The sequence below is a fragment of the Barbus barbus genome (assembly GCF_936440315.1).
Source record: "Barbus barbus genome assembly, chromosome: 4".
In the NCBI taxonomy this organism is placed as follows: Eukaryota; Metazoa; Chordata; class Actinopteri; order Cypriniformes; family Cyprinidae; genus Barbus; species Barbus barbus.
The window spans coordinates 10002747-10013241 of NC_136732.1; the positions used below are offsets into that span (position 1 = coordinate 10002747).

The 10495-nt window shown below is 43.6% G+C and overlaps 1 protein-coding gene across 1 annotated transcript; it reads right to left on the minus strand.

Annotated features, from left to right (window-relative positions):
* Window positions 1-7142: 7142 nt before the first annotated feature.
* LOC306868858 (protein NLRC3-like) lies at window positions 7143-9917 on the minus strand. The gene has a single exon (XM_079415274.1). The coding sequence runs from the start codon at window positions 9008-9010 to the stop codon at window positions 7523-7525; it is 1488 nt and encodes a 495-aa protein (XP_079271400.1). The 5' UTR covers window positions 9011-9917; the 3' UTR covers window positions 7143-7522.
* Window positions 9918-10495: the final 578 nt, after the last annotated feature.

Consider the following 10495-nt stretch of genomic DNA (forward strand, 5'->3'; position numbering starts at 1 on the left):
ATGTATCTACCTGTGCCCCTCAGAAGAAATATACAGAAATTGAATAAAGTTATCAAACACTAAATTCTAAATTAAATGCAAATGAATCCTTAAAACTATAAAAGTTATTGATTTCCTATTTTACATTTTTTTTCTTGATGAGCAAACATCACAGCAGCTGGTTATTAGGTTGTTTTTGGCTTCTATTTCTTTACGAGCTGCCGCTACCGAACATGATACGGATCTGACACGCATCGTATTTTCTCTCAACTCTACCTTTTCAGACCCATTTCAGTCTCTACCAATGAACTGTCGAGTTGAATCGGGTGTGTTAGGTGAGGGAGACAGTGCTAGGATGCTCCAGGACAGTTTTGAAAACCATTTCAGAGACATGTAACTCATGCACGCACAGTTTTATGGCAGCTTTAATCGCCTTTTTGGTAACTTCATGACTTAACTGACCACGATAGTTTCTTTCGCAATTTGATATGAAATGATACAGGCTATGCATGCGCCGGCACCTTGGTACAGTTTCCGCTCTCGTTTGACTCCTGATGCTGAAGTGAAGTTGAAGTGTGCGTCTAAAACGTCTCCTGTTTGATGTGCTCGTAAAGACGTTCTGCAACTGAATAAGTCATGGCCTGACTTACTATTGCCAATACATCTACAGACATGCTGTTGCACATATACAATAGAATTGCATGAACAATGACCACATTATCATACTGTTTTATTCATGTCTTTCAATAGTTAGCTTTCAGTATGCTAGCTGTATATATAAAACTCAAATATATATATATATATATATATATATATATATATATATATATATATATATATATATATATATATATATATATATAAAATCACACATCATTTTTTATTAAAATCTGAATCAGTGTAAAACCTCAGCATGTTGAGTTGACAGTTTGGACTCTTCAATCCAGTACAGAGTAACTCCACTCCTGAATGCAGCAGATGATTGTTACTCAGATCCAGTTCTCTCAGGGAGTTTGGTGTTTGTAAAACTGAAGCTACAATTTCACAGTGCTGATCAGTGAGATCACAGTCTGTCAATCTGAAAACAGGGAGCACATGTTGGTGAGCTGGTGTTTCCATGAGATTGCAAGACTGTCAAATTTCCTTGTGTAGCAGACCTTATGTGTCAATACATATTATATGATTATACAATTTCAGATAATGTGCCCTTGTTTTGGCTCTCTATGGAGTTGTGTAGTCTGGGTGTTTATTTATATATTTCAAAATAAATACTTTGGATAGATTTTTTTAAACAAATGTAAATATTTTTACTGACTAGTTCAGTGACATTCAGCACTTCAGCTGAATATATATATTTAGAGAATCATAAGCCAAGGCTGGACAAACTTAAAGAATGAATGAGCTGACTTGGCCAAGATGCACAGAATCCCCAAAAACACTGTAATTTTAACTTCAAAGTCTGCATGCAGCAGAAATTGTGATTGTCCTCCCTATTGTGACACACCTGAGTGAAACAGCTTATTGAATGAGAAAAATGTGGGACTTGGTTTTGTCCTTTGGGAAGTGATTTGATTTTATCATTGATATTTACTGATTAATGTGACCGTTTCATGAGTGACAGGTTGCCGGAGAGGAAGGATTGAAACTTGTCTGGCTATTGGACAACCTTATTTTCTGATTTAAGGATATTAACTAAATCAATTCAAAAACAAAGTCATACTGTAGCTTCTTTAAACTGTAAAAATAAAACTAATGAGCATTGCTAAAAAACTAACAATGGTCTAGTTCTTATAAAGCAGGTAGGTAAAACAAAAATAAGCATCTCTGCATTTTTGGCAGCAAATTGATTGATTGTTTCATCTTCCTGACAAAACATATCAGCAAAATGCTCATTTTGGGCCTTTTTCTGCATAAATGATATGCCAAAACAATCTGTAATAAATGTTTGCTTATAATTATATATATTTTTTATATTTATTTGGGGGGGGGGGGTCATTTATTTATTCACATTAACAGCTGCCTTACAATTGTAATAGTTCTACTCATAGCTTGACTATGTTTACAAAGTCTAAACTTTGTATCATTTATTTATAAAATATATTTATTGTATTAATTTGGTAAAGAACAAAAAACAACAACACTTAACTGCAATAATTTACATTGTATGCTTGTGAAAAAACGTCTCAGGTTACGTATGTAACCATGGTTCCCTGAGAGGGAACGAGACACTGCGTCCTCTAGAGGTCGCTATGGGGAACTCCATCTACGTGACCCGTGTCTGAAGCATATATACAAAAACACCAAATATTGGCCGGCGACAGCCTATGACGTCACTCCCGGTGCGCCACAGTATAAAGGGGCGCCGGGAGAAAGCATCGTCCGCTTCTTCGTCTGAAGCTGCATCCGAAGCATGGCCTGAAGTCTAGAGGACGCAGTGTCTCGTTCCCTCTCAGGGAACCATGGTTACATACGTAACCTGAGACGTTCCCTATCAAGGGAACTTCGAACTGCGTCCTCTAGAGGTCGCTATGGGGAACGATATACCCACGCCGCCATGCTGAGGGAAGTGCATGCCATTCCAAAGGCGAGCACTAAGCATCAACTCTTATCAATGATAAAGGAGTTGTCCCTGGGATGAATTGATGGCTGTCAGTGACATTATCCCCTTCGGCCAAAGGCCTGAGTTTCATACCCCGGACTTACCTGACAGAGGCCGGACCTCGTGGACCTAGGGTAAAACTCAAGGCTTGGAATCAGAAAGAAGGATTCCTTTAAGGGGATACGACCAAGCGCTTAGGATAGTAACTAAGCCTGGCCTGTCACCCAGGGGCTACTGCTTGCTCCTACAGGAGCTCGCTGAAGGAACTGTATCAACAGATCCTTAGTAGTAGCCCCCGTGCAAATGGTATCACTGGGGATACATAGGTAGAGTGGGGCCCAAGGAGACCGGGGCCTAACCGACTCAAAGAATGGGACGAAGCCTCAGCGCGTAACCCATACCATACAGGATTTTTAGAAAAGACCACAAGACACTCGGTGTGCGATCTTACCACAGCGTGGCTTTCAGAAAGTGAACAAAGACTAGCGTGCGCACTTACCATAACATGGATTTAGACATCGTTCTTTTCATATGCTCTGGAGGGAGCAGCAAGCTCATAGATAACCCTCTATAGCGAGGGGAGCAGTGCCGGCTCGACCAACCAGGAGAGCTCGTGAGGGAGCAGCAAGCTCATCGATAACCCTCTATAGCGAGGGGAGCAATGCCAGCTCTACCACGACAGAGCTCCAGAGAGCGGAGAACTTAACTCTCAGTTCATGAGAGGATACTAGCACGTACATGAGTAGAGTGGGGCCCAAGGAGACCGGGGCCTAACCAACTCAAAGAATGGGACGAAGCCTCGGCGCGTAACCCATACCATACAGGATTTTTAGAAAAGACCACAAGACACTCGGTGTGCGATCTTACCACAGCGTGGTTTTTAGAAAAGTGCACAGAGACTAGCGTGCGCACTTACCAAACATGGATTTTAGAAATCGTACTGTCAGATGACAAGGAGGCCTAAAGAAAGGCCTGACGTGCTGAAATTTCTGAATAACGGAGCTCTGAGAGCGGAGACTTGACTCTCATAAGAGGGGAAACTCAGACGCTCAGCAGGGAGCGGCATGCTTATAGGCAACCCTCTAACGAGGGGACCAATGCCAGCTCTACCAAGACAGAGCTCCAGAGAGCAGAGAACTTAACTCTCAGTTCATGAGAGGATACTAGCACGCACATGAGTAGAGTGGGGCCCAAGGAGACCGGGGCCTAACCAACTCAAAGAATGGGACGAAGCCTCAGCGCGTAACCCATACCATCCAGGATTTTTAGAAAAGACCACAAGACACTCGGTGTGCGATCTTACCACAGCGTGGTTTTTAGAAAGTGCACAGAGACTAGCGTGCGCACTTACCAAATATGGATTTTAAAAACCGTATTGTCAGATGACAAGGAGGCCTAAAGAAAGGCCTGACGTGCTGAAATTCCTGAATAACGGAGCTCTGAGAGCGGAGACTCGATTCACATAAGAGGGGAAAACTCAGACGCTCAGCAGGGAGCGGCATGCTCATAGGCAGCAATGCCAGCTCTACCCAGACCGAGCTCCAGCGAGCGGAGAACTTAACTCTCAGTTCATGAGAGGATATTAGCACATACATGAGTAGAGTGGGGCCCAAGGAGACCGGGGCCTAACCAACTCAAAGAATGGGACGAAGCCTCAGCGCGTACCCCATACCATACAGGATTTTTAGAAAGACCACAAGACACTCGGTGTGCGATCTTACCACATCGTGGATTTCAGAAAGTGCCCAGAGACTAGCGTGCGCACTTACCATCATGATGGATTTGAGATTTCTATTCTCCAAATGCTCTAGCTTTAAACAACGTTACTCTCTATCAGATGCTCTCTGGAGGGAGCAGCATGCTCGTAGTCAAAGTGACCCTCTAAGAGAGGGGAGCAATGCTATCTCGACCAGCAAAGAGAGCTCCTGAGGGAGCAGCATGCTCATAGGCGACCCTCTAAATGAGGGGAGCAATGCTAGCTCTACCAAGACAGAGAGGATACTCAGCACATATATAAGTAGAGTGGGGCCCAAGGTGAAAACCGGGGCCTAACCGACTCAAAGAATGGGACGAAGCCTCAGCGCGTAACCCATACCATACAGGATTTTTAGAAAGACCACAAGACACTCGGTGTGCGATCTTACCACAGCGTGGTTTTTAGAAAAGTGCACAGAGACTAGCGTGCGCACTTACCAAATATGGATTTCAGAAACCGTATTGTCAGATGCTCTCTGGAGGGAGCAGCATGTTCATAGATGACCCTCTAAGTGAGGGGAACAATGCTAACTCTACCAAGAAAGAGCTCTGGAGAGCGGAGAACTCAACTCTCAACATGAGAGGGAACTCAGACACTCAGAAGGGAGCAACACGCTCATAAGAGACCCTCTAGAATAAGGGGAGCGATGCCAGCTCACCCAACAAAGAGAGCTCAGAAAGGGAGCAACATGCTCATAAATAACCCTCTAAAGTGAGGAGAGCAATGCTAGCTCGACCAACTATGAGAGCAACCTGACAAGGAGGCCTAGAGAAAAGCCTGACGGGCTGAAGTTTCTGAATAACGGAGCTCTGAGGGCGGAGACTCGACTCTCATATGAGAGGAAACTCTGACGCTCAGCAGGGAGCGGCATGCTCATAGGCAACCCTCTAAGTGAGGGGAGCAGTGCCAACTCGACCAACAGGGTAGAGCTTGGAGGAGTACAGCAGCAACCAGGATCAGGTTGTTAAGTAACAAAGCTCTGGGAGCGGAAACTCTACTTACAGCAAAAGGGTTTCAAACACTCAGGAGGGAGCGGCATGCTCATAAATAACCCTCCACATTCTAGGCGAGGGGAGCAAAGCTAGCTCGACCTACAAACAGTTTTAGGGATACCTAACAACCCGAACAGGCTGCTGGAAATAGTATCAGGGTAAGGTAGCTGAACAGAAGGCAACAAGGGGTCAGGGAAACTGCTACTTAAAACCCTAATAAGGGTGAGCAGTTCTAACCTAAACCTCTATGCACCCATCATGGCCTCGTTTGAAGAACAAAAGGGCCAGACTAGAGAATGCTGCTCCTCAGAACCAAAGCATTGTCATAAAGTTGCTCAGCACTACACCTGATACCAGCCTGTAGTACTGGTTTATTTTAGGTTAGTTCGAATGGTATAAAACACACATACCAGCGAATCTGATAAAATTGGATCGTACTCACCCATCCATGGATCCCGCGCAGAAGAACGGTCCAGTGTAGGGACCAGTGAATAAGAGCGCAGGAGGTGCTCACCTAACCTCGGCCAGGTGGTAGAAAAAGAAAACCGAGGTTTCAGGGGAATTAGAGAGGGGAAGATGAGGGCTTTACAGGCCCCCTGAGGGAAGGAGAGATGTTCAACTCTACCCTGGCCTGGGCGAGAGCATCACAACGCCTCGTCCGGACCACCTCCCTCAGGTCTTGCTACCTCTCTTTGACCCGCGCCACCCTGAAGCCCTACCCGCAGGCGGGGAAGGGCGCGAGTCGCGACACTAGCCTTCTGTGCCCATTTCTGATCCTCAGATCGGGATGGGCCAGGACCCCTGCGCTGTTTGAACTCAGACCTGGACCTTCTCGTTTAAATGAAGGTTTAAAAAGCCGCTGAATGCGCCTTCGCCTCCCTAAACCTTTCAACCACCGACTCGACGGAGGTACCAAAAAGTACGGAAGGCGAAACCGGGGCACTGAGAAGAAAGCCCTTTTTTTTTCTCTCTCTCTCTCTTCTCAATATCTGCCAGGTTCACCCACCGATGTCTCTTCGTGACCACCATGGTCGCCATAGAATTAATCTATGCTTAAATGGTTCAAAGAGCTAAATCAGTGGTGCGGCACAGCTCAGCAACCTCGTCAGGTAAAAATTAAAATTTTTTTACAAACCCTGACTTTTATCCAGGTCTTTCAACAGATCAGCCTGAAACACTGCCATAGTGTGTAATGAGGCGACAGCCTGACCTGCTGCTGCGTATGTATCACATTCCAGCGTTTTTCTTTTCCTCAGATGACGTCAGCAAAATCGCGTCATTGTCATCCGACAGCTCGCCCTCGCTCGCGGCAGACGAGCGCGAGAAGGAAAATCCCTTCTATAACTCGTTGGCGAGAACCACCTGCAAACCCCATGAGCTCATTTTCCTCCGTGCTTCAGCAGCGGAGGGTCCTGAACCGCGGGAAGCAGACGGCTGCCCCTTTCTCCTCGGAAAGAGAGACAGACGAGAGCGGAGCTTTTAGAAAAACGCTCGCAGTACATGCAGCGCGCAAACCAAAGACGCAAAGATCATGTGAGTCATCAAGCATCCGATAACGTGGACACGGATGCACACATCTCTCAAACGCCTTGCTAGTGCTCGCCATTACAAAGGTAAAGCATACTTACCTCGTAAGATGCACGCTTCAAACAAAACAGTCATTGAAGACGAAGAAGAGGACGATGCTTTCTCCCGGCGCCCCTTTATACTGTGGCGCACCGGGAGTGACGTCATAGGCTGTCGCCGGCCAATATTTGGTGTTTTTGTATATATGCTTCAGACACGGGTCACGTAGATGGAGTTCCCCATAGCGACCTCTAGAGGACGCAGTGTCTCGTTCCCTTGATAGGGAACTCTGAATATCCTATTCACCACCATCAATTTTTGTCAAATGTAACTACTGTATGTTCGTATTTTCACACTTACTTTTCTGCAGTTCCTCACAGCAGGTAACAGTCTCCGTCTCCCATCTTTTGATTTGGTGGTGAATTTTTTTAGATCAAACTCATCCAGCACCTCCTCTGACATCAGGATTATGTTTGCCAAAGTTGAGCATTGTGCAAGAGATAGCGTTTTTCTTTTTGTTTTAGAATTTAAAAATGCCTGCATTTCTTTAACAACAGAATTATCCTTCATCTCAATCAAGCAGTGTGACAGATTTATCCATCTGTCAGGACTGACATTGTTTTTTTGACCTCATTTGAGGTTGTGGATTATATTCTTGATGCTCTCTGGGTTGTTTTCTGTGTGTATCAGTACATCCTGTAAGAGTCTCTGATTGGACTCCAGTGAGATGCCATGAAGAAATCGAAGGAAAAGATCCAGGTGTCCGTTTTTACTCTTCAAGGCTTTATTCATTGCTCCTTTCAGAAACACATCCAGAGTAACATTCTCACACTGAGTTCTGGACTTTCCTGTCAGGAACATTTTCAGAGCCTCACTGTTCTTGTGTAAACAGCAGTAAAACACATGCAGTGCTGCAAAAAACTCCTGAAAGCTCAGATGTACAAAGCTGTAAACCTTCCTGTGATGAATCACAGATTCCTCAAAGATCTCAGTGCAAATCCCAGAATACACTGAGGCATCAGTGACGTCTATGCCGCTCTCTCTCAGGTCCTCCTCATAAAACATCACATTGCCCTTCATCAGCTGATTGAAAGCCAGTTCAGCAAGTTTCACAATCACTTCTCTGTTGGACTGCAGGAGTTTCTCTGGATATCTCTCCTCATATTTCTGGTTTCTCATATTTGTTTGAATGAGCAAGAAGTAGATGAACATTTCAGTCAGCGTTTGAGGGATTTCTGCACTGAGATCTTGTTTCAGGATGTTCTGAAGCACAGTGGCTGAGATCCAGCAGAAGACGGGTATGTGGCACATGATGTGGAGGCTTCTTGCTCTTCTGATGTGTGAGATGATTCTGCTGGCTTGATGCTCGTCACTGATTCTCTTCCTGAAATATTCCTCCTTCTGAGGGTCATTGAATCCCTGAATTTCTGTCACACGGTTGATGTAGTTAGAGGGGATCTGATTGGCTGCTGCTGGTCTGGTGGTGATCCAGATTAGAGTAGAGGGAAGCAGATCTCGTCTCAGGAGGTTTGACATCATCACTGATGAAATCTCAGTCACATCAGAAACTTTCTGACTGTCTGAAAACATCAGTGAAATTCTGTTTTCATCCAGACCATCAAAGATGAACACAACTTTACATTTATCATAAATATTTGAGTCCAGATGTTGAAGTTCAGGATGAAAGTCAAGCAGAAGTCTGTGAAGACTGTACTGATGATCTTTAATCAAGTTCAGCTCTCGAAATGTAAGCACAAACATGAAATCTACATCCTGATTGGCTTTTCCCTCGGCCCAGTCCAGAATGAACTTCTGCACAGAGACAGTTTTTCCGATTCCAGCGATGCCTTTAGTAAGAACTGTCTTTATTTTGTCTTTCTTCTCTGTTCTCTTCTCCTCATATCCTGGTTCAGATAAAGGATTAAAGATGTCATTGCAGTTGATTGGAGTGTCTTGGAGTGTCCTGTAACTTTTCTCCATCTGTAGCACCTCATGTTCTTCATTCACCCCTTCACTCTCTCCCTCTATGATGTACAGCTGTGAGTAAATCTGGTTCAGGAGGGTTTGATTCTCTTGTAGTTTGATTCCCTCAAATAAGCTCTCATACTTGTTCTTCATGCTGGTTTTGTGCTGGTCTTTGACTCTCTGCAGATCATCATACACTGCTTGGTGAGAATCGAGCTGCAGAGCTGCTTCTGTGTCATGATGACTGATGTGTGTCTGACTGTAGGAGGATGTGCTGGTCTGACAGGACACATATCTGATCTGGTCAGCTCTCCCACGACTGAAAAGACATTTAGAAGAATAGAAACTCAAAAACAACCATAAAATACCTTTATCAAAATAGATAAAATATTTAAATGCCTCTAATATTAAATTATTTTATTTAAAAATGTATACTACATTTACAATTGATCATTTAATAGACTCCTTGTAATTATAACACAATGTCTGTCTATTGTGGCCAGTTTACTTTCGGACATCACAAATGGAGTTCCTCAGTGTTCTGTTGAAGTACCAATATTGTTTTATATGCATTGTAGTTTATTAATGTACAGCATGTATTTGAAGGCAGATAATGACCTGCATTGTATTTAAATGATTATTGAACATCTGAATACCGTACACATGGTAAAACAGGACATTGAGACAGCACACATATAGTAAAAATAGAACAATGCTCCTTATCTGCATTGCATGCCAACAAAGGACTCTTTGCTATGCACACTGAGGACAAACAGAATGACCCATTTGGTGTTTATGATCCTGTTATGATGGCCCAGTCTTTGATGAATATCAATACTATGCCAAGGGTATAAAATGAAAAATTTGCAGGGTAATGTTTGTAACTTTTTTTGTCGTTACTTGGTGGTAATTTAATACATATTTTTTCTCTTCTTGCTTAAATACATTGTAATCATTTTTGTTTTGTTGTTGATAAGTGTTATAAGCTAAAGTGATTGTAACTTATGTTCGCTCATTAATCATAATCACTGTAGAAGTCAATTACAAATAAACACATTTAGACCCTTGTCTGTTCAACTCTAAAACTCTGAGGTATCTTCTGCTTGGCAAAACACAGAGGCTCTGGTACATTATTTATGCACAATGTTATCTGAGTGCTCAGGTTAAATCCCACGCTACCCTATCAGAATTCAATGTAATTATTTGTATCAACCACAACATTTTTAATAGAGAGAGATTAATTACATTCTAGTCAGATAAAAAAAAAAAAATTTAAACATCATCCTGCAACTGTTTTTGTTCCCTTTCGAAAGCTACAATCGATGCTGCGCTGCTCAGCGCATTGGTAACGCCTTCAGTCGTGACCAGCTGTGAATATGTGTGTGTAACACGTCGATAGAATTGATCCGGAGGTAATATAGCCTCGGTCGATGACGTCATCGGCGCACGCCCGCAACACGAGGCTATAAAAAGATGAGCCACAGGTGCATCATCAGGTCTTTTGTCTTCAGACCATTCAGTGCATGTGTGCGTCGAAGAAACATTCTGGCAGGTTTGCAAATCTTTTTTCTCTCATGTTACAACAAAGAGAAATGAGCCAACAAATCAGTAAGCGTTGTGTTCCTCCATGCTCCCCTC

Bases quoted from the DNA above. Each gene is read 5' to 3' on its own strand.
- LOC306868858 (XM_079415274.1), bottom strand. From the start codon at position 9,010: ATGAAGAACAAGTATGAGAGCTTATTTGAGGGAATCAAACTACAAGAG.